This window comes from Loxodonta africana, chromosome 21 (genome assembly GCF_030014295.1).
Source record: "Loxodonta africana isolate mLoxAfr1 chromosome 21, mLoxAfr1.hap2, whole genome shotgun sequence".
NCBI classification, from domain to species: domain Eukaryota; kingdom Metazoa; phylum Chordata; class Mammalia; order Proboscidea; family Elephantidae; genus Loxodonta; species Loxodonta africana.
In genome coordinates, this window is record NC_087362.1 from 29,107,832 (window position 1) to 29,132,699 (window position 24,868).

Consider the following 24,868-nt stretch of genomic DNA (forward strand, 5'->3'; position numbering starts at 1 on the left):
GCTTAGCTATTTGGAGTAAAATTCACAACAGGGCCCTTGCTTCTATCATGGATCTTTCTTGCCCTCATCAACCAGCTTCGTCTTTGTGCTATGCATGGAGAATGAAGTGACTGTTTTTTTTTTTTTTTTTTAATGATCTGGTCTGTTCCCCTTGCCCACCTAGCCTTTATTCCCACTATCACACGTGGCTCTAGAGCACTCCTCCTGGGTGACTTCATGGGTCCGGAGTACTCCCACTGTCCCTCGCCCTCCCATGAGACCCAGACCCATTTAGGGCATTGCCAGTCCCAAAGAAGAGTGTTCGCTACATGTGATTCAAGCAATCACTCTTATACCAACCAGGCTACCGTTGTGGGGGGGGGGGGGATTAGGAATAATCCTGAGGCAAAGAAACGGTTGACATCAGAGCCAGGGTGACCATCTGCTGAAGGATGGAGTTGGAGCCCAAACAGCCTGCCCTGAGGTGGGAGCTTCTATAGATTCTCAGCCATAAATGCCTGTGGTTCAGAATCTTATCTAAGTGCCTAGCCCTTGTCCCAAATATTTCCTGGGGCCTTGGTCAGCATCAAGGAAAAATGCATCTTCACATTCTTTCCTCCATTCTTAGTCATTGCCATACAAAGATTGTCATGGATGAGGGCAGGTTTCCCCACAGGCTGAGCAGAAATTTCAGGATGCAGAAATCCAGGTATTGAGCAGATGCATGCCTCAGGAGCAGGGGGGACGGCTGGGGGCAGGACATAGGCATCAGGAAGGTGCGGAGAGGGGTGTTACTCTGGTTTAGGTTACCGTTTTCCAGATCTGCCTATTTCTCCCAATGCCTTAGTTTTGGGCGGGCAGATGGTGAGGATAAGGAGAATAGCAGAAGGAGAATTATCTGGAGTGGAAGACAAACCCAGAGGTTTCTTTCCCTTGACAATAGCTCAGTTGACAATGAGCGGGGGTGGAACTTTTTGGTCCAACGCCAGTCCTGGTGGGGTCTGTCCCGCTGTTTGGCCAGGCCAGTCTTTATGAAGAGGCAGTGGTTCTGTAGCATGCCTTCTGTATCATGCCGTTTGGGTTTGTCAGGTTGTGTCTTCATGACGAGCTCCGGGTCATTCTCGGCAGGAACACTACCTAAGGAACGTCACCGTTTTCTCGTCCCGGATGTCGTTTGGAATTCACGCCACCAGCCCTGACTGTCAGAACTACTCTTCCCGGCGCTCCTTGCTCCTTCCACCACCCGGATGCTGGCGCAGGAGGCCTCGGTCCTTAGAGGGGTGTGGTCGGGCGGCCCCAGCCAATGGGCGCGCGCGCCTGTCCGCGGCCAATGGGAGGGCAGCGCGGGCTCGGCGCCGAGCGTCGCAAGCGGGAGCTGCCAGGATCACGTCATGTCGGACTCGCAGGCGCCCGACCCGGGCCAGAGAGCCCTCAGGAGGTCCTGGTCCGAGCTGCTGGGTAGGTGGGCGCGGGCGCCCGGCGGTTTCCCGCCAAGCACGCGCCAGGTCTTCCCGGGCCCCGAAACCACTTAACACGCGAGCGTCCACGCCGGGTCCCGAGCCCGCTCTTGGAGGAGTGAGCCCAGCGCGCCAGTGTCTGGTGTCCGCCCCCGCACTACCGGGATTTGCTTCTCCGTGGTCCTCATCCCCGGTCGCCCCACCAGTCGCCTCCTCAGCAGCCGCCCCCAAACCGTGTCCCATTCCGCATCCGTCAAACTAATAATTCAAGAAGCCCGGTCCTACCCTACAAACTGGAGATTTAAGTTTTACCCAAAATGTCAGCCCAGTTGCACGTGATGGCACTGAGGCATTAAATTTAAGTTGTCACCGGAATCACATGAACTCACTTTACTCTTCAGTTAGCCAACAGTTATCAGTTCCAGAAGTTAACGTTGGTGCACTGCGGCTCACTCAACTGCAGACTTCGTTCGGATTTCGCCAGTTTTCTCCTTATCTCCCTTTTCTACTCCAGGGTCCTACGTTGCGGCTGGTCCTCTTGATTCCTCAGGCTCCTCCTGTCTGATGGTTAACTTGTCTTTCCTGTTCTTTCGTGACCTTGACACATTTTTGAACAATACTGGTTCCTTATTTTATAGGATGTCTCTCACTTTTGTGTGTCTGATGCTTCCTGCCGATTAGACTGAGGTTATGCATTCTTGGGAAAAATGCCACAGAAGCTATGTGTGTCAGTGCATTGTGTCAGGGATATATGATGTCATCATGTCTTATTACATGAGTTTTTAAGAGTGCTCTGATTTTGGACTGATTTTTTCTCCTTAGCGGGAAGGGTTAAGAGGCAAAAATTCAATCCTGAAAGGGGACAGAAGCTAAAGGAAGCAGCAATGCACCTGCTGAGAAGCCGTCAAAACTTGGATGACCTTATGCTTGAGGTAAGAGGAAATTGGTTTATCCTTTACTAGCAGATTTACGTTTGGGCTTTCTTTTTTAAAAAATTTTATTGTGCTTTAGGTGAAAGTTTACAGTGAAAATTAGTTTCTCGTTCAAAAATTTATAATTGTTTTGTGACATCGGTTGCAATCCCCGTAATGTTTCAGCACCCTCCCCTTTCACCCCAGGTTCCCCGTGTCCATTTGTCCAGTTTTCCTGCCCGTTCTTGCCTTCTCATCTTCGCTTTTGGGCAGATGTTGCCTGTTTGGTCTAGTATACTTGGCTAAACTAAGAAGCATGTTCCTCACATGTGTTATTGTTTGATTTATAGGCCTGTCTAATCTTTCGCTGAAAGATGAGCTTTGGGAGTGATTTCTGTTTCTGAGTTGGCAGGGTGTCCAGGGTTCATATTCTTGGGGGTTCCTCCAATCTCTGTCAGACCAGTAATTCAGGTATTTTTTTTTATGAATTTGAATTTTGTTCTACAAGTTTTCTCCCACTCTATCCAGGACCCTCTATTGTGATCTGTGTCAGAGTGGTTGGGCTCCATCTGGTTCTTCTGGCTCAGGCTGGTGGAGGCTGTGCTTCATGTGGTCCCTTAGCCCCTCGGACTGATATTTTCCTTGTGTCTTTTGTTTTCTTCATTCTCCTTTGCTCCAGCCGGGATGGGACCAATGGAAGTATCTTAGATGGCCGCTTACAAGCTTTTAAGACCCTGGACGCTATTCTCTAAAGCAGGATGTAGAACATTTTCTTTATGAACTTTTTATTCCTGTTGACCTAGATGTCCCCTGAGACCATGGTCCCCAGCCCTAAGCCTCAGTAACTCGATCGCTCAAGATGTTTGCATGAGTCTGGGAAAGCTTCTTTGATTTTGCCTTGGTGAAGCTGTGCTGACCGTCCCCTGTATTGTGTGTTTTCTTTCCTTTCACCGAAGTTAACACTTGTCTACTACCTAGTTAGTGATTTCCCCTCCCCACCCCCCTCTTGGTTTTTTCTATGTGTAAACCTTTTCTTAAGTTTTTATAATAGCAGTCTCATATAATATTTGTCCTTTTGTGATTGATTTATTTCACTCAGCATAATGCCCTCCAGATTCATCCATGTTGTGAGATATTTCGTGGATTCATCATTGTCTTTATTGTTTGGTAGTGTTCCAGTGTGTGTGTATAATAACTTGTTTATCCATTCATCAGTTGATGGGCACTTAGATTGTTTCCATTTTTTTGCTATTGTGAGCAATGCTGCAGTGAACATGGGTGTGCATATGTCTCTTCACGTGATGGCGCTTATTTCTTTGGGATATCTTCCTAGGAGTGGGATTGTTGGATCATATGGTATTCTGGAAACCCTGGTAGTGTAATGGTTAAGAGCTATAGCTGCTAACCAAAAGGTCAGCAGTTCGAATCCACCAGGCGCTCCTTGGAAACCGTATGGTACAGTTCTTCTCTGTCTTATCGGGTCACTATGAGCTGGAATTGACTCGACAGCAATGGGTTTGGTTTTTGGTTTTATGGTATTTCTAGCTTTTTAAGGAGGTGCCATATTGTTTTCCATAGTGGCTGAACCATTTTGCATTCCCACCAGCAGTGCGTAAGAGTTTCAGTTTCCCACAATCTCTCCAACACTTGTTATTTTCTCTTTTTTTTTGATTGGTGCCGGTAATGTTGGAGTGAGATGATATCTCATTGTACTTTTGATTTGTATTTCTCTAATGGCTAGTGATTGCGAGCATTTCCTCATGTGTCTGTTAGCTGCCTAAATGCCTTCTTTCGTGAAGTGCCTGTTCATATCCTTTGCTCATTTTTTAATTGGATTACTTTTCGTTGTTGAGGTGTCGAAGAGATTAGACCCTTGTGGGATGTGTCATAACCAAAAGTTTTTCCCAGTCTGTAGGTTCTCTTTTTACTCTTTTGATGACATCTTTTTTTTTTTTAAGTTTTATTGTGCTTTAAGTGAAAGTTTACAAATCAAGTCAGACTCTCATATAAAAATTTATAAACACCTTGGTATATACTCCTAATTGTTCTTCCCCAAATGAGACAGCACACTCCTTCCCTCCACTTTCTCTTTTTGTGTCCATTTGGGCAGCTTCTAACCCCCTCTGCCCTCTCATCTCCCCTCCAGACAAGAGATGCCAACATAGTCTCATGTGTCCACTGATCCAAGAAGCTCATTCTTCACCAGCATCATTTTCTATCCCATTATCCAGTCCAATCCCTGTCTGGAGAGTTGGCCCTGGGAGTGGTTCCTGCCTTGGGCCAACAGAAGGTCTGGGGACCATGACCACTGGGGTCCTTCTAGTCTTAGTCAGACCATTAAGTCTGATCTTTTTATGAGAATTTGGGGTCTGCATTCCACTGCTCTCCTGCTCCCTTGGGGGTACTCTTCTGTGTTCCCTGTCAGGGCAGTCATTGGTTGTAGCCAGGTACCATCTAGTTCTTCTGGTCTCAGGCTGATGTAGTCTCTGGTTTATGTGGCCCTTTCTGTCTCTTGGGCTCATAATTACCTTGTGTCTTTGGTGCTTTTCATTCTTCTTTGTTCTGGGTGGGTTGAGACTAATTGATGCATCTTAGATGGCTGTTTGCTGGCTTTTAAGACCCCAGAAGCCACTCTCCAAAGTGGGATGCAGAATGATTTCTTAATAGATTTTATTATGCCAGTTGACTTAGATGTCCCCTGAAACCGTGGTCCCCAAACCCCTGCCCCTGCTACGCTGGCCTTCAAAGTGTTCAGTTTATTCAGGAAACTTCTTTGCTTTTGGTTTAGTCCAGTTGTGCTGACCTCTCCTGTATTGTGTGTTGTCTTTCCCTTCACCTAAAATAGTTCTTATCTACTATCTAATTAGTGAAAACCCCTCTCCCTCCCTCCTTCCCTCCCTCGCTCCTCTCTTTCATTACGATCAAAGAATATTTTCTTCTCTGTTTAAACTATTTCTCAAGTTCTTATAATAGTGGTCTTATACAATATTTGTCCTTTTGCAACTGACTAATTTCACTCAGCATAATGCCTTCTGGATCCCTCCACATTATGAAATGGTTCACAGATTCATAACTGTTCTTTATCGATGCATAGCATCCCATTGTGAGAATATACCGTAATTTATTTATCCATTCATCCGTTGATGGGCACCTTGGTTGCTTCCATCTTTTTGCTGTTGTAAACAGTGCTGCAGTGAACATGGGTGTGCAATATTTGTTTGTGTAAAGGCTCTTATTTCTCTAGGATATATTCGAAGGAGTGGGATTGCTGGATCCTATGTACCAGGCTGTTTGGACTACCATGGCTGTATAGTAGGTTCTGAGATCAGGTAGCGTGAGGCCTCCTACTCTTGTTTTTTTTTTTTTTCTTCAGTAATGCTTTGCTTATCTGGGGCCTCTTTCCTTTCCACATGTGATGGTTAAGGTTGTGTGTTAGCTTGGCTAGGCCGTGATTCCCAGTGTTGTGTGATTTTCCTCCATTTTGTGATCTGAAGTAGTTATCCTATGTTTTGTAAATCTTAACCTCTGTGATGTTAATGAAGCAGGATTATAGGCAGTTGTGTTAATGAGGCAGGACACAGTCTACAAGATTAGATTGTATCTTCAGTCAGTCTCTTTGAGATATAAAAGGCAGAATTGAGCAGAGAGGAGAGGGACCTCATACTGCTGAGAAAGAAGAGCTGGGAGCGAAGCACATCCTTCGATCTGGGGTCCCTGTGCTGAGAGGCTCCTGGACCAGGGGAAAATTGATGATAAGAACCTTCCCTCACACCCAAGAGAGAAAGCCTTCTCCTGGAGCTGACACTCTGAATTTGGAATTATAGCATCCTAGACTGTGAGAGAATAAATTTCTCTTTGTTAAAGCCATCCACTTGTGGTATTTTTGTTATAGCAGCACTAGATAACTAAGACACCATATAAAGTTTGTGATTAGTTTTTCCATCACATTAAAGAATGCCATTTGTGATATGCGCACACGCATGTTCATTGCAACACTACTTACAGTAGCAAAAAGATGGAAGCAACTAAGGTGCCCATCAATGGATGAGTGGATAAATGAATTATGGCATATTCACACAGTGGAATACTATGCAATGATTAAGAACAACGATGAATCTGTGAAACATTGCATAACATGGAGGAGTTTGGAAGGCATTATGCTGAGTGAAATTAGTCAGTTGCAAAAGGACAAATATTGTATGAGATCACTATTATAAGAACTCTAGATAAAGTTTATACTCAGAAGAAAATATTCTTTGATGGTTACGAGGGAGGGAGAGGGATATTCGGTCACTAGATAGTACACAAAAATTATTTCAGGTGAAGGAAAGAGCAACACACAACACAGGGGAAGTCAGCACAACTGGACTAAACCAAAAGCTAAGAAGTTTCCTGAATATAACCAAATGCTTCGAAGGCCAGAGTAGCAGGGACGGTGAGGGGAATGGTGGTCTGGAGACCATGGTTTCAGGGGACATCTAGGTCAACTGGCATAACAAGATGTATTAAGAAAAGGTTCCGCATCCCACTTTGGTGAGAAGTGTCTGGGGCCTTAAAGGCTAGGAAGCAGCCATCTAAGATGCGTCAGTTGGTCTCAACCTTCCTGAATCAAAGGAGAATGAAGAACACTGAAGACATATTGGTAAAGATGAACCCAAGAGACAGAAAGGGCCACATAAAGCAAAGACTCCATTAACCTGAGATGGAAGAACTAGATGGTGCCTGGCTACCACTGATCACTGCCCTGACAGGGAACACAACAGAGAATCCCTGGTGGAGCTGGAGAGCAATGGGATGCAGATCTCAAATTCTCGTACAAAGACCGGGCTTAATGGTCTGACTGAGATGGGAGGGACCCTGATGGTCATGGTCCCTGGTCCCTTTGTTAGCCCAAGATTAGAACCATTCCCGAAGCCAGCTCTCCAGTTAGGGATTGGACTGGACTATAAGACATTGATACTGGTGAGTGAGCTTTTTTGGCTTAAGTAGACACATGAGATTATGTGGGTAACTTCTGTCTGGTTGCCAGATGAGAAGGTGGAGGAGGATAGGAGCTGGTTGAGTGCACAGGGCAAATACATGGTGGAGAGGAGGAAAGTGCTGTCTCATTAGGAGGAGAGCAGCTAGGAGTACATACCAAGGTGTGTGTAACTTTTTGTATGAGAGACTGACTTGATTTGTAAACTTTCACCTAAAGCACAATTAGAAAAAAAAAAAAAAGAGTCTGTTGATTGTATTTGATCAGGATTGCATTATATCTGTAGATGGCTTTGGGTTGAATTGACATTTTCACAATATTGAGCCTTCCTATTCATGAGCATGGTATGTTTTTTCATTTATGTGGATCTCTTCTAGTTTCTTACGGTAGTGTTTTGTAGTTTTTTTGTATGTCTTTTATGTACCTGGTTAGATTTATACCTAAGTATTTTATCTTTTCAGAGGTTATTATAAATGGTATTATTTTCCTGACTTCCTTTTCGAAGTTCTCTTTTTTGGTGTATAGGAATCTAACTGATTTCCATATGTTGATTTTGTATCCTGCTATTCTGCTGAATCTTTCTATTAGTTGCAATAGTTCTCTTGTGTAATCTTTGGAGTTTTCTATGTATAGTATTATATAATCTGTGAATATAGTTTTACTTCTTCCTTTCCAATTTGAACACCCTTTATTTCTTTTTCTTATTGCTCTAGCTAGGACTTCGAACACAGTGTTAAGTAGGAATGGTGATAAAGGGCATCATTGTCTTGTTCCATTCTCAGAGAGAATGCTTTCAGCCCCTCTCTGAGAATGATGTTAGCTGTTGGTTTTATATAGGTGCTGTTTATTATGTTGAGGAATTTGCCTTCTATTCCTATTTTATTGAGAATTTTTATCAGGAATGGGTGTTGGACTTGATCAAATGCCTTTTCTGCATCGATTTAGATGATCATGTGATTCATTTCTGTTGTTCTGTTGATGTGGTGGATTATATTGATTGATTTTCTAATGTTGAACCACCCTTGGAAACGTGGTATGAATCCCACTTGATCATGATGTATTATTTTTTGATATGATGCTGAATTCTATTGGCTTGAATTTTGTTGAAAATTTTTGCATATATATTCATGAGAGATATTGGTTTGTAATTTTCTTTTTTTGTGGTGTCTTTGCCTGGCTTTGGTATCAGGGTTATGCTGGCTTCATAGAATTAATTTGGGAGTATTCTTTCCTTTTCTGTGTTCTGAAATAGTTTGAATAGCGTGAGCACTTCTCTGAATGTGTGGTAGAATTCTCCAGTGAAGCAGTCCAGGACAGGTTTTTTGTTGTTGTTGGGAGTTTTTTTTTTTTTTTTTTTTTTTTTACTTCATCCATCTCTTGTCTTGTTAGGGGGCTATTCAGATTTTCTTTCTCAATTTGTGTTAGTTTAGGTAGCCATTGTTTTTTCTCGAAATTTGCTCCCATTTTCTCTAGGTTCTCAAATTTGTTGGAGTACAATTTTCCATAGTATTCTGTTTTGATCCTTTTTATTTTGGTCGAGTCTGTTATAATGTCCCCCATTTCATTTTCTATTTGAGCTGTTTCCTCTCCTGTTTTTCTTTTGTGAGTTGGGCCACTGGTTTGTCAATTTTTTTCAAAGAACCAGCTTTTGGTCTTGTTGATTCTATTGTTTTTCTGTTCCCTATTTCACTTATTTTTCCACTAATTTTTAGTATTTCCTTTCTTCCAGTGGCCGTGGGCTCCTTTTGCTGTTCTCTTTCAATTTTTTTCAAATTGTTGGGCTAATGTTTTGATTTTGGCCTGTTCTTTTCAGTGTGTGCATTTATTACTATAAATTGACCCCTGAGCACTGCCATTGCTGTGTATCAAAGGTTTTGGTATGATGTGTTTTCATTCTCATTTGATTCTAGAAATTTTTTATTCCCTCTGATTTTTTCTATTACCTAGTTGTTTTTTAAGCAACGTATTTTTCAGTTTCCATGTATTTGATTTTTTTTCCTTGTCCTTCCTGTTATTTACTTCTACTTTTATGGCGTTATCAGAAAGAATGCTTTGTTTTATTTAGATGTTTTGGATTTTATTGAGGGTTGCTTTGTGGCCTAAAATGTGGTCTGTTCTAGAGAACTTTCCATCTGTGTTGGAGAAGAATGTATACTTTGTTGCTGTTGGATGGGATGTTCTGTATATGTCTATGAGGTCAAGTTGGCTGATTGTGGCCTTTAGATCTTCTGTATCTTTGTTGGGGGTCTTTCTAGATATTCTGTCCTTTATGACGAGTGTGTGTGAAGTCTCCTACTATTATTGTAGAACTGTTGTTATTTCTCTTTTCAGTGCTGTTAGAGTTTGTTTTATGTATCTTGGAGCCCTGTCATTGGGTGCGTAGATATTTATTAAGGTCACGTCTTCTTGGTGGATTGTCCCTTTAATCGTCATATGTTGTTCCTTGTCTTTTATGGTTGAGTTTACCTTAAAGTCTATTTTATCTGAGATTTGCGTTGCCACTCCTGCTCTTTTTTTTGGTTACTGTTTGCTTGATACGTTTTTTTCCATTCTTTAATTTTTAATGTAATTATGTCTGTGTCTAAGGTGTGTCTCTTATAGACAGCATATTGATGGGTTGTTTTTTTTTTTTAAATCCATTCTGCCACTCTGTCTCTTTACTGTTACATTTAAGACATTTACATTCCGTGTGATTATTGATAGGTATGAGTTTATTGCTCTCATATTGTGTACTCTTTTGTGGTACTTCTGTTTTCTCTTACTTTCCTGTGCTGAGTTCCTTTTGTTTGTGGATTTTCTTTTCTTTTGTTACAGATTTTGTGTTTACTGAGTCTATATGTTTTTCTTCTTATTTTATTTTCATGAGTAGGCTTGTTAACTTTCTTTGTGGTTACCTTGAAATTTACCCTTCTCTCCCTAAGTTTGAACCAGTCTTTTATGACTTGATATTGCCTTGACTTCCTCTCCATTTGAAAGTTCTATACCTTCACCATTTATTCCCCCTTTTGTTGTTTTGATGTTGTCATCATCTGCAGATTGCTGTCTCTGGTTCCCTGTTTTAAGTCTTTTGGCTTCGTTTTATTATTGAGAGTTCTTTACCCACGTTGGTATCTGGCTAATGCTGTCCTATGCCCTAGACTCAGGTTGTTGTTTGATATTGTTTGTTCTCTCTTTCTTGTAAGGTTGGTTTGGCTTTTGTGAATTCCATTAATTCCCATTTTTCTGTAAATGTTCTAATTTTGCCATAGTTATTTGAAAGAGAGTTTTGCAGGATATATTATTCTTGCTTGGCAGTTTTTTTCTTTCAAAATTTTATATATGTCATCCCATTGCCTTCTTGCCTGCATGGTTTCTACTGAATAATCAGAGTTTAATCTTACCGTTTCCCCCTTTCTACGTGACTTTTCATTTTTCTTGAGCTGCTCTCGAGAGTCTTTCTTTGTCTTTGGTTTTGGCAAGTGTGATTATGATATGTCTTGGTGACTTTCTTTAGGGGTCTATCCTATATGAGATTTGTTGAGCTTTTTCAGTGGTCACCTTTTTGTCTTTCATGATATTTGGGAAGTTTTCTGCCAGCAAATCTTCAGCAGTTTTCTCTGTGTTTTCCATTTTCTCCCCCTGTTCTGGAACTCCAATTATGAGCAAATTTTGGCTCATGATTTTTGTCCCACATAAGTCTTAGGTTTTCTTCATTCTTTTCTCTGATTTTTCCTCAAAGTGGCCTCCATGGGTTTATCTTCAGTCTTACTGATTCTGTCTTCCAGTGTTTCAAATTTGCTTCTAAAACCTTCTATTGAGTTGTCCATTTCTGAAATTTTGTATTTTATCTTTTGGATTTCTAGTTGCTGTTTTTGTATGATTTATAATTGTTTATTTGGAGGTTTTGTTCTTATATTATTTTCCTGAATTCTTCTAATGCTTTGTTTGTGTTTTCCTTGATTTTGGCTACGTTTTTCATTGGCTTTGTCTGTGTTGTCCATGATTTTGTCAGTTTTTAGCTTAGTTTTGTCTGTGTTTTCCTTGACCTCTTTCCTAATCTCTTGGAGAGCCCTAAATATTAGTCTTTTGAATTCCATGTCACATAGTTCCAATGTCTTTTCTTCTACTGGAAGGTTATATGATTCTTTATTTTGATCACTTGCTGGAACCATCTTGTCCTGCTTTTTTATATGTTTTGGTATTGTCTGCTGTCTCCAAGACATCGAGGTATTTTTTATTTATCGATATGTTTGTTTGTTTTGTCCTGCTTTTTTGTTTTGTTTTAATATGTCAGGGTGAGTGAGCTGGGCGTGCTTGTTTGCTTGCACATCCGTGGGCACAGTGGCTCTCACTATCTTATCCCAGTGGGCAGGGCAGCAACGGGCAGGGTGAGCTGTCTTCATCGTACACTGATTTGACAAGGTGGCTGAGGGTGGACTAAGTGAGCGCTGTCGGCCTCCTGATGTTGGTCCACTCGTGTGGGAGCATTCTTAGCCCTTAACCAGATGGGTGGGGGTGTGGTATGGGCTTGCTTCCCACTGTTCAGCAACTGGTTGAGTGGCAGGAGAGGTGAGGTGGTGCAGGCCCATTGTGACAGTGGATCTGAGCACCCAGGATGCTCTAGCTGTGGCAGTGCAATGGAGGCTGGCGGGAAGGGTGAGAGGTGGTGTATGGGGCTAGGTGGGTGGGAGAAAGAAAAGGAAGAAAGAGAAAAATAAATAAAATAAAACTTTAAAAAGTGGTGCATTACTGGCTGGCAGGTGGCAACGGGGCAGACCCAGGGGATGGTGAGAAGGGGAGGGAGGTGACATATGGGGCTAGGTAGAAAGGAGAAAGAAGAGAAAGAAATAAAATTTTTAAAAATGGTGGCAGTGGGGCAGGGCAGACCTGGGGCTGTGGCAGGCTGGTGGCTCTCTAGCCATGATGGTGTGGTGGGGGCCAGCAGCAAGGGGGGAGGTGGCATACAGGGCTAGGTGAGAGGGAGAAAGAAAAGGAAAAAAGAGAAAAAAATGAAATAAATAAAAATGATATGGTGGGGACCATCAAGTAGGGACGGGGTGGACCTGGGCCCCATGGGAGGGGAGGTGACATATGGGGCTAGGTTTCAGAGAGAAAGAAAAAAAAGAACAAAAACGGCAGCATGGTGGTTGTAGGTGGGGTGGACCTGGAGCAGTGGCTCTCTGGCCATGGTGGTGGGGCGAAGGCCAGCAGGTGTTATGTGGACGTGGCATACAGGGCTAGGTGGGAGAGAGAAAGAAAAGTAAGAAAGAGAAAAAAAGCCTTGTGGCAAGAGGGGATGAGGTGGGCCAAGCAGGGGGTGGCTTGTATTAGATGCTGCCAGGATGGGGGGGTTCTTGCTTCTACTCACCAGAAGGGTGAGGGGTGTGAGAATATGTTTCTCTGATTACGGGGTGCTCCATCTCCTGCTGAGAGCTCTCTGAAGTTTCCTTCCTGTACTTCCTGTCTGGGGTTGTTGCTGGCTATGCTTCGAGATGATCATGCTGTGCCATGTTAGTTGGCAGGGGATTTCTATTCTGTATCTCTCCTTGTTCTCTGTTTTCTGTCAGTTTCTTCTTCCATTTGGTGTTTGATCTAGTTCTTTATCCCTCCATGTGATGCTTAAGCTTGCAGGTTTGACATTTGTATCTGTTTTACTTAGTTTTACTGCAGAGGGTGGCACGGTGCATTGGTCTAGGCTTCCATGTTGGCTCCACCCCTACATTTGGGCTTTCTGGACCCAGCCAAGGCCTAATCTTCATGAAAAGATTCTTGGAAGCCTAGTAACAATCGGGTAAAAAAAACAAAACCAAACTTGTTACCATCTAGTTGATTCGGACTCAGAGTAATCCTGTGAGACAGTAGAACTGCCCCATAGGATTTCCAAAGCTGTAAGCTTTATGCAAGCAGACAACCACATCTTTCTCCTGCAGAGCAACTGGTGGGTTCAAACTGCCGACCTTTAAGTTAGCAGCCTAGTGTTTTAACCATGGCACGATCAGGCCTCCTTTGTATCTGGTAAAAAAAAAAAAAAAAAAAAAGCACCCATTAAATGTTAACTAGGTGAAAAAAAAAATGGGAGCATTTATCTGTTTGGAGATAAAAGAAATTGAAAAATGAATTGAATAATTCTCAAAAGTCATTAGTAAGTCTCATTTTTTAAAATGTTGTACCTCAAAATATTTGAGGCTATCCCTGTTGGCAAGCATTATATATACAGAGATTGTTTTTGTGTACACACAGTTTGAATTGTAAAAATGGAGCTCTTTGTGTTTTGGTTTTTAGGTAGAAGGTCCACAGTGTAAAAAATTGTGTCTCAGCAAATTCATTGACTGTGACAGTTCTGAGGCCTACACTAATCCTTCCAATTCATTGATAGGTGAGTTACAGCTTCATTTTCCTAATATATGGGATTCCAGAGGGCTTTTTATATGAAGTGACCATGATTTATATGGAAATTTAATTTCTCTGAAACAGTGGTTTTCTGCTTAAGTGTGTATGGAGCCCCTGGGTGACTCAGAGGGTTAAGTACTCAGCCACTAGCCAAAGGTAGATGGTTCAATTCACCTAGAGATGCCTCGGAAGAAAGGCTTGGCGATTTGCTTCCGAAAAGTCACAGCCTTGAAAACCCTGTGGAGCAGTCTACTCTGCACACGTGGGGTTGCCATGAGTTGGAATTGACTTGACAGCAACTAACACCAACAACAATAACTTATGTATGTGGCCTTGAACTTTAAAACATGTTCCTGTGTCTTGCTTTTGGCTTATTATGATGCTATTGTTTGACTGAGCATGGGGCTCAGAAGCACATGGAGCAGTAATGACATAAAAATGTGCACCTTATTCATTGAAGTTGTGAAAACAGGCTGTACTGGGGGCGGGAGAGAAGGCAGGAACCTGAATATGTTTCTAGGTGCTCGTGCCCTCTCCATCCCAGGTGTTAGAGTATGATGCAGAGGAAGTTCTTACTATGTAATGACTCGTTTCAGAAAGTGGCATGATTTAATTGATTAATTTGTTTTAGATTTCTAGTAAAATATACTGAAATAATAGGCCTGCCTTGACAACTGATTACTAAAGGTCACTGATAAATGATACTGCTTTTTATTGCCATAGTTGTATTTGAATTTCCTAAATTATGCATCATCCTTCCAGGGAACGAAGCTCAGCCACACTCTGTTGTATGGGTTTTTGAATCAAGGCATAAGAATTTGCTTAAGGAAGCTGTTAACCTCACCACAGAAATATAAATAGACCCTTAATTCCAGAATTTTTTGGTTCTCTTTCCTACTGAAGATATTGGCTGCTATCCTTATTCATAATTATATTAAAAAAGTAAAAGTTAGCCTTGTAAATAAAAGCAGAAATAAACCCTCCCATGGAAATAGCTGGCTAGAAACTGGTATTATTTTTTACCTTTCTACCATAAATTCTTGCTTGACCACAGCAGTTGATAGTTTCTAATGCCATCATTTGAGGCTGGTATAGCTACAATATTGATACCATGTAAGCATTTTCAGAGCCTTGGTGATAAAGTGCATGTATTACAGTTTTTATTTTTCTTTTTGAAAATTAGTTTTGAAAGTCAAATGAAATAGGCATTACCACTTCTCCTGCTCCCAGCATGTTTCATTCACTTGAACTCAGACCAGAGACTGGTTGCTCAGGAGGCTAATGGCTGCCTGTGGGCCCGACTCCTGGTTCTGCCTGGCAGCCTCTCCACTGCCCCCATGTCAGGTGTGTGAAGAAGCTTTAGGAAACCCTGACCCAATTAGTCTTAGACTTCAGTGTGAGGTCAGTGGGAGCAGGTGCACCGCTGACACTGAAGTCATTAGAAAAATAGGAATTAATATAAAGAACCCACTGGAGCTCTCATGTTATCATCATCCTTTGGGAAAAGGTGAAAAAGTTCTTAGTCATAATAGGTCTGCTAAACTGTGTTTTATATCACACAAAACACACAAATTTGTATGTGGGTTTCAGATGATCCTCTTCTCAGCCGCTATAGTCGTGAAAGTGTCTTAGTTTCATCCCATGTTGTCCCCTGTAGATCTGTTCTTCCCTTCAGAAGACAATTTTCTGTGGCAGCACAACTTAAAACAAGGCATTGTTAAATGCAAGTCTTCCATTTTAAGTTTTGTAGTATATATCACCACGTTTTAAGAGAAAGATAATAGTTTTGTTTTGTCTTTCAGGCTCTGCTCTGCAGGATCAAGCCTCGAGACTGGGGGTCCCAGTGGGAATCCTGTCGGCCAGGATGGCTGCCTCTAGCGTTGGAGAGATATGTAAGGCCACAGGGCTGTCCAGTTCCACCGTGCTGCTCAGCCCAGAGCAGAGGGTAAGACGCCAGCACAGAGAGGGAAGGAGGTGCTAATTGGTACTTGTTCAGACAAATGGGACATTTCTTTACTGTTATTCTAGGTATCTGCCTATTAAAAAAATTTTCTCTTTACAGAAGAAACTGTCTTCCTTGATAGAGATTGCTCAGTATTTATTGGCAAACAGTATGTTCTGCCGTCTCTCCTTCTGTCAAGAATTATGGAAAGTGCAGGTAAATTTGAGATTGTGCCTCTGACTCTGGAGTTTTTCAACCTAAGTTCTGTTGATTGGAATGGAGCCAACAGAATCTCTAGACATTCTACCAAACATCTCATTAATTATAGAGAGTGGGGGAAAAAAAAACACCACAGTGCCACGTATGCCTCTGTGGATGGGAAAGGAACACTCTGAATCGCCACGTATGTCGGTATCCACCCATCATTAATAATACTTATTAGAATAAAATATATCAGGAAAACATGGTGCTCAACCCTCTTAGGTATATTATTATGAAGCAAATTTCCAGGGCAGTTTAGTAAACTTGGAAAATGTAGTTTAAAAATTATACTTATCTGTTCTTTTTTGAAAAATTTTGAACTCAGTAGGTTTAGAGATTTTCGAAGGGCTGAAAGAACTCGAATTGACTACTTTATGTTACTAAATAAGTTCAGCAAGTATAAAGAAAAAACCAAGGTGATTGCCGTGTGGGGTTTTTCCCCGTTCTCTTATATTATAGGGTTCATTTGATTTGTCGGCACCGGTGTGGTCCCTGCACTCACCGATTACTGTCTTGTTGGGGAAAAAGGCAACTAAACATACATGAACTGCGATGATACAGGTGTTCACAGGTATACAAAGAAGAAGGGTGGACGTGCATCAGATTGAATGGTTAGGAAAGGCTTCCTGGAATAGCTGCAGGTTTCACTGATTTTGAAGGAGGAGTATGCATTAGCTGGACAGAGAAATGAGGACAATGTAGGTAACAGGAGCAGCCTGTTCAAACACAGATCAGAATGATGTGAGCAGAGCTTTTATGGGGAATGTGCGTAAAACATGTATTTCAGACATGTGCTTGTTCCTCTAGTTTAATTTTCAATAAAGCGTTGTGGTTAACAACCCTGCTTGAACATTCTATGGGAAAACTTGCACGTAAAGGACTGACAGTACTGTTATTTTCTTCAGAATTGTTTGGTGCTTGAAGCTGTGTGGCGTCTTCACACACAAAATATCGTGAGCCTACGAGAGCTGCTGGAAAGGTAGTGCACCAGTGGTAATTTAGCCTCTCTGAAATATTACATGGTTTATTTTTTGCAGCCTGGTCCAGTGTGGATTATTTATATTTCAGAGCCAAGAATCGCCTTAAAAAACCTATTATTTAAAGAGACAATTTCTGGCAGTTGAAGTCCTTATCATTTACAGATTTGGCGATGTTTTCTTTGTATAAGATGTATCTTGGGATAATAAAGTTTTAAAGAACTAAAGGGACATCCAGGTAAATATGGTTGATAGAACGTGTACAATTTTATTCCCTCCTAAGGTCCCAGTAAATGTCAGAAAAGGGATTTCATAAACAGGCATAACCCTGTAAAGATGAGGGAGTACAGGAGAAGAGATAACAAAATAACAAAAACAAAATTTTGGAGGCAGAAAGCAGGGGTACTAATGGTAAATGACTTAGCAAACTTGAGAAAGACTTGTCCTAATCTAGCATGGTGGAAAGAAAAGAAACAACTCAATTGATTCTCTTCTCCTAAGATGCTCAAGAATTGATGGCGCCAAGAGCTTCTGGGTGTGGGGATGGAAGGGAGAGTGACTAAGAAGAATCGGATGAAAGTATTTTTAAGCAATTGGAACCTTAGATCCCCTCCCTGGCTCTAGGTAACCAGGCAGTTGCTCCTCTCCTACTCCATAGTTTAGGTTCTAGATGAATCAGAATTAAAGGGGGAAAAATTGAAACTATTAAAGTACTAGAAGAAATAATAGAATATTTTTATAATCTTGAAGTGGGAAGGCCTATATATGATAAAACTCAGACACTATAAGGGAAGATTAATAAATTTAACTACATTAAAAACACATTTTCTAGCATATTCATACCTAATGACTCATAGTGACCTTATGTACAGCAGGACAAAACACTGCCCAGTCCTGCACCATCTTCACAATCGTTGCTGTATTTGAGACCATTGTTGCAGCCATTGTACAGTCAGTCTCGTTGAGGGTCTTCCTCTTTTTCACTGACTTTCTACTTTACCAAGCACGATGTCCTTCTTCAGGGACTTGTCCCTCCTGATAACATGTCCAAAGTACATGAGACAAAGCATCACAATCCTCACTTCTGAGGAGCTTTCTGGCTGTATTTCTTCCAAGACAGATTTGCTTGTTCTTCTGGTAGTCCATGGTATATTCAATATTCTTCTCCAACACGATAATTCAAAAGCATCAGTACAAGGCTTGAATTTTTTCTTCAGTTCTTTCACCTTGAAAAAGCCAAGCATGTTCTTCCCTTTTGGTTTTCCAGCTCCAGGTCTTTGCACACTTCATTATAGTACTTTGTTTTCTTGAGACACCCTTTGAAATCTTCTGTTTAACTCTTTTACTACATCATTTCCTCTGTTTGCTTTAGGTACTCTGTTCAAGAGCAAGTTTCGGAGTGTCTTCTGACGTGTATTTTGGTCTTTTCTTTCTTTCCTGTCTTTTTATGACCTTTTGCTTTCTTCATGTATGATGTCCTTGGTGTCATCCCACAACTTGTCTGGTCTTTGATTATTACTGTTCAGTGCTTCAAATCTATTCCTGAGATGATCTTTAAATTCCAGGTGGGATGTACTCAAGGTTGTAGTTTGGCTCTCGTGGACTTGTTTTAATTTTCTTCAGCTTCAGTGTGAACTTGTATAAGAGCAATTGATCATCTGTTCTGTAGTCAGCCACTGGCCTTGTTCTGACTGATGATATTGAGCTACTCCATCATCTCTTTCCACAGATGTAGTCAGTTTGATTCACGTGTATTCCATCAGGTAAGGTCTACTAGTATAGTTGCCATTTACGTTTTTAGAAAAAGGTATTTGCAATGAAGAAGTCATTGGTCTTCCAAAATTCTGTCATGTGATCTTTGGTGTTTTTATCACTAAGGCCTTATTTTTCAACTACTGATCCTTCTTTGTTTTCATCTTTCACATTCCAGTCACCAGTAATTATTAATGCATCTTGATTCCATGTTTGATACATTTCAGACTGTAGAAGTTGGTAAAAATCTTCAATTTCTTCATCTTTGGCATTAGTGGTTGATGTGTAAATTTGAGTAATAGTATTAACTGGCCTTTCTTGTAGGCATATGGATATTATCCTGTCCCTGACAGGGTTGTTCTTCAGATTGATTTTGAAAAGTTTTTTTTTGACAATGAGTGCAGTGTTGGTCCTCTTTGATTTGACATTCCTGGCATAGTAGACCATATGATTGTCCATTTCAAAATGGCCATTGCCAGTCCATTTCAGCTCACTGATGCCTAGGTTGGAAACCCTGGTGGCATAGTGGTTAAGAGCTACGGCTACTAACCAAGAGGTCAGCAGTTCAGATCCAAAGGTGCTCCTTGGAAACTGTATGGGGCAGTTCTACCCTGTCCTGTAGGGTCACTATGAATCAGAATCGACTCGACGGCAATGGGTTAATGCCTAGGTTATCAATTTTCAAGCTTTCCATTTCATTTTTGACAACGTCCAATTTTTCTTGATTCATACTTTGTACATTCCACATTCTCATCACCACTGGATGTTTGCAGCTCTTTCTTCTTATTTTGAGCCATGCCACATCAGCAAATGAAGGTCCTGGAAACTTCACTCCATCCATGTTGGTAAAGTTGACTCTAGTTTGAGGAGGCAGCTCTTTCCAGTTGTGTTTTGCATACTTGCCTACCTGAGGGACCCATCTCTTGGCACTTCATCAGACAATGCTCTGCTGCTGTTCATAAGGTTTTCACTGGCTAACATTTTCAAAAGTAGACCACCAGGTCTTTCTTCCTAGTCTGTTTTAGTCTGGAAGTGCCACTGAAACATGTCTACCATGGATGTCCTTGCTGGTATTTGAAATAGCGGTGGCATAGCTTCCAGCATCACAGCAACGTGCAAGCTACCACAGTATGACCAACTTAAAATAGAGAAAATCAATCAAACAAAAATTGGTTCTTTGAAAATTGCAACAAAACTGACAGGCCTTAAGCTAGACTGACCAAGATGAATAGAAGGCACAAATGACCAAAGTCAGGTGTCTTGGTCATCTAGTGCTGCTATAACAGAAATACCACAAGTGGATGACTTTAGCAAAGCGAAGTTTATTCTCTTACGGTCCAGTAGGCTAGAAGTCCGAATTAAGGGTGCCAGCTCCAGGAGAAGGTTTTCTCTCTCTGTCAGCTCTGGAGGAAGGTCCTTCTCGTCAGCCTTTGTTTGGTCTGAGAGCAGCTCAGCGCAGGAACCTCAGCTCCAAAGGATGCGCTCTGCTCCCAGCGCTGCTGTCTTGGTGGCATGCAGTCCCCCTGTCTCTGTGCTAGCTTCTCTTTTTTTTTTTTATGTCTCAAAAAAGATTGGCTGAAGACACCATCCAGTCTTGGAGATCTCATCAGTATAATTGCCACTAACCCGTCTCATTACATCATAGCGATAGGATTTACAATCCATAGGGAAATCACATCAGATGACAAAACAGTAGACAGTCATACAATACTGGGAATCATGACCTAGCCAAGTTGATAGACATTTTTGGGGGACACAATTGAATCCATGACATCAGGAATGAAAGAAATGACGTTACTTAAGAGAAATTAAAAAAGAATATAACAAATATCATGAACAACTTCATGACAACAAATTAGAAAAAATGGAAAAATTTTCAGAAAGATGCATATTACTGAAACTGACTTAAAAAGAAAAAGAAAATCTGAATAGACTTAGAACAAGTTAAGAAATTGAATTATTTAAAATATTCCCACAAAGAAAATCCTAGAACCATTATGGCTTCCCTGGTAAATTCTACCAAACATTTAAAAAAAGCAATAATACCATTTCTTCATAAATTCTTCCAGAAAAAAGAAAAGAAGGGAACACTTCCTAACTTATTTCATGAGACCAGTAGTGACCTGATACCAAAGCTAGGCAGAGGCACCGTAAGAAAAGAAAACCACAGACCATATCCGTCATAAATATAGAAGGAAAAATTCTAAGAAAATATTAGCAAAATGAAAGAGAAGAAGGATTGTATACTGTGACCAAGTGAGACTTATCCCAGGAATGCAAGGTTGGTTTAATATCTGAAAGTCGATGTATTATAGTATAGTGAAATCTGTGAAAACCAGAACTGAACAGGACTGCCTTGTTTTTCCTAGTTTTCCATCTTTGACAGGGTGCATACTAGCACTATCTGTTAAGAATCCTATCTCATTTTAGTTTTGAGTATCTCTTCTCTGACAGATTGCCACCTTACACAGGTTCTGGCTTTTGATTGTTTTACTATAATAGAAAAAAGGACAAGAACCATATCATCATCTCAATAGACTCAGCAAAAGCATTTGACAAAGTTCAGCACCCTTTGATGAAAAAACAGTCAACAAACTCGTAACTTCCTCAACGTGATAAAGGGTGTCCTATGAAAAATCCATAGCTCATTTCATACTTAATAGTGAAGGGCCGAAAGCTTTCCCCCTAAGATCAGGAACAAGACAGATGCCCATTTTTACCACTTCTATTCAACATTGTGGAAATCATGGTAGCGTAGTGGTTAAGAGCTATGACTGCTAACCAAAAGGCCAGCAGTTTGAATCTACCAGGCACTCCTTAGAAACCCGATGGTGCAGTTCTGCACTGTCCTATAGGGTCTCTATGAATCGGAATCAACTCGACAGCAACGGGTTTTGGTTTATTTAACATTGTACTGGAGGTTCTAGCCAAGGCATTTGGGCAAGAAAATTAAACATAAAGCATCCAGATTAGAAGGTAAAACCAGGGCTTCAAACTGGTTCATTCTGGTTGGAGTCCCTGCTGAGAATTTACATTTCTTACAAGGTCCCAGGGAGTTATACATAAAAATCACCTGGAGATCGTGTTAAAATGTAGATTCTGAATTAGTGTGTCTGGGGTAGAAATGCAAATTCTCAGCAGGGGTTCAAACTGAAACAAACTGATTTGAAGCCCTGAGTAAAACAGTCTTTATTTGCAGGTGACACAATCTTGTGTATAGAAAATCCTAAGTAATGTACCCAAGAAACTATTAGAACTAATAAATGAGTTCAACAAAGTTGCAAGATACAAGATAAATATACAAAAATCAGTTGTATTTCCGTACACTAGCAATGAACAATCCAAAACGCAATTAAGAAAGCAATTCCGTTTAAAAGCGCATCAAAAAGAATAAATTTAGGAATAAACTTAAGAAATGTGAAACTTGTACAGTAAAACTGTAAAACATTAATATAATTTAAAGTAGACCTTAGTAAATGGAAAGACATCCTGTGTTCATGGATTGGGAGACTTAACATTTTAAGATGGCAATACTCCCCAAATTGATCTACACATTCTGTGCAATCCTTATCAAAATCCCAGGTAGCTTTTTTGCAGACATTGATAAGCTGATCCTAAAATTGATATGGACATGCAAGGGACCCAGAATAGCCAGCACAATCTTGAAAAAGAACAAAGTTCAAGGACTTTCGCTTCCCGTTTTCAAAGCTTATTACAAAGCTACGGCAATCGTGACTGTGTGATACTGGCATAAGGATAAATATACAGACTGAAGGAATAGAATTGAGAGTACAGAAATGAAACCATACATTTATGGCTAGTTGATTTTTAGGAAGGGTGCCAAGACCAATGGAGAAAGTATAATCTTTTCAAGAAATGGTTTTGGAATAACTGGTTATTCACATGCAAAAGAATGAAGTTGGAACCCTACCTCATACCATATGCAAAATTAAATTGCATCAGAGACCTAAATGTGAGAGCTAAATATAAAACTCTTAGAAGAAAACGTAGGTGTAAATCTTATGACCTTGGATTAAGCAAGTGTTTCTTAGATATGACACCTAATGTACAAACAATTAAAGAAAAAAATAGATAAATTGGGCTTCTTCGAATTTAAAAATTTTTGTAAGTCAAATGACACTATTAAGAAAGTGAAAAGACAACCCACAAAATGAGGGAAAATATTTGCAAATCATGTATCTCATAAGAGCCTAATATCTAGTATAAGGCATCCAATTTAAAAATGGGCAAAGGATCTGAATAGAAATTTCTCCAAAGAAAATACACAAATGGCCAATAAGCACACAAAAAGATGTTTAATGTCACTAGTCATCAGGGAACTACAAGTAAAAACCTCAGTGAGATGCCACTTCAGACCCACTAAGTTGGCTGTGATAAAAAAGACGTAATAACAAGTGTTACTAAGAATGTGGAGAAATTGAAACCCTCAGACATTGTTCGTGGGAATGTAAATAGTGCATCCACTTTGGAAAACAGTTTGATGGTCCCTCAAAATGTTAAAACAGAGTTGCCATATAACCCAGTAATTATGCTCCAAGAGAATTGAAAATATTCCTACGCAAAAGCTTGTATGTGGATGTTCACAGCAGTAGTATTCATAATAGCCAAAAGGTGGGAACAACTTGTGTCTAGCAGTTGATGAATGGGTAGAAATAAGTGGTATATCCATACAATAAAATATTACCCAGCCATAGGAAGGAATGAAGTTCTGATACATGTTTCAGTGTGGATGAACCTTGAAAACGTTATGCTCAGTTTAAGAAGCCAGACACAAAAGGACAGGTATTGTGTGATTCTATTTTTATGAAACCTCTAGAAAAGGTAAGTAAACCTATAGAGACAGAAGGTAGATTAGTAGTTGGCTAGGAGTGGGAACAGGGAATGATTGCAAGTGGGCATGAGGAAGGTTTTGATTTGGAGATGGTTGTTCCCACCAGCCCTCACCTGGACCATCTGCTCTGCATGCCGGAAGCTGTAAGTAGGCCCATGAGAAGGGAAGGGGGCGATCAGAGGAGTAGGGTGGACTGCTCAGTGGGCCTCAGCCTCAATACAGGCCTGGTCAGCACCCCCTTCCCTGGTGTCCTCTGTCGGCTAGGACGATTCCCCCTTTCCTGGTGCCCACTGTGTTGACTGGGCTGGATCCCCCTTCCCTGGTGCCCCCAGTGTTAGCTGGCCCCATTGGAAGCCCTTCGTACCTGAGCTGTAGGCCAGGGCCTTAGGCAGCTGCCAGTATGTACTCACAGGCCCACGAGTCCTAGTGAAGTGAGGGTTGAAGAAGACACTGACAGCTACAGTGAAATGCTGATGCCAGCTGCGCTGTGTTTCCCCAGGCACTCGGACACGCAGGCCCTGGTGGCCTGGCTCTGCAGGAGCTTGGGCCGCCTTTGTGAACAGAAAGACGGGCCGAGCCCATCCGCCGATGTCGCCAGGGCTGTGCTTGCTGGTGAGTGCAGGCTTAGTCTGTGGGAGGCTGGCCTGTCTACCCATGGCCGAGTGGACCCATTGTGAGTCGTCCTGGTGGGCTGCGGTTGGGGGAGATGGCACAGTGACTGGTGAATATTAGGCACCTTTCTCCTGGCATGGCCGTCTGCTCTGCCTGCTCTAAGCCAGCAGACCCCACTTCTGCCAGGGTTGAAGACACAAAATCTGCAAATCAGTGAAAAGTTAGAAGTGATGTGTTCCACACAGGTGCCACGAAGCACACACAGTTGCCACACAAGGGTACTCCATGTTTTTTCCTTTGCAGAAGAGGTAGTCCTAAAAAGACATTTTTTCTGAAGCCTTGTTGGTGGCATTAGCTGCCTATGATACCTGTTGCCTCTGTAACCTAGTCCCAGCTAGTTTAAACATCACCGCCTTTAGGATGCCTTTGAATTAAAAAAAAAAAAAAGTCTGTAAAAGCAAAATATAGTGAAACAACAAATTAAAAAGCTTTAGCAGTTTGCCGTTTTGGTTAATTGAAGATTTGGAAGAAAATCTTTTTTTATTTCAGTTCCCCTGATTGTAATCTTTAAAAAGGTGTGAGTCCATTTCCTGCTTCTTTCCCCAGAATGGTGCTTCTGGTCCCTCTATAAATGTCACTCATTTTGGGAGTAGGAGGCTGACAGGCAGTGGTGTCCATGGCAGCCCTTGGAAACAGACAGCCATCTTGTGTGTTTTAAGAGGAAAAAAAAAAAATCCTTAAAATAAACTTGATGAATTATGGATATTTCTCTTTCAAG

The 24,868-nt window shown here is 41.3% G+C and overlaps 1 protein-coding gene across 7 annotated transcripts in view; it reads left to right on the forward strand.

Moving 5' to 3' along the window:
• The first annotated feature begins 1,345 nt into the window (after positions 1 to 1,345).
• The window catches only part of FANCA (FA complementation group A), a 67,949-nt gene continuing 44,426 nt past the window's right edge, over positions 1,346 to 24,868 (forward strand). For 6 of the 7 annotated variants that reach the window (XM_064273615.1, XM_023558017.2, XM_064273616.1 and 3 more), the window contains exons 1-7: positions 1,346 to 1,437; positions 2,259 to 2,368; positions 13,587 to 13,680; positions 15,497 to 15,639; positions 15,757 to 15,852; positions 16,803 to 16,876; positions 23,978 to 24,090. In XM_064273615.1, the coding sequence (XP_064129685.1) occupies positions 1,371 to 1,437; positions 2,259 to 2,368; positions 13,587 to 13,680; positions 15,497 to 15,639; positions 15,757 to 15,852; positions 16,803 to 16,876; positions 23,978 to 24,090 (697 nt within the window). In that variant the 5' untranslated portion in view covers positions 1,346 to 1,370. The other variant, XM_064273620.1, reaches the window with a different exon arrangement.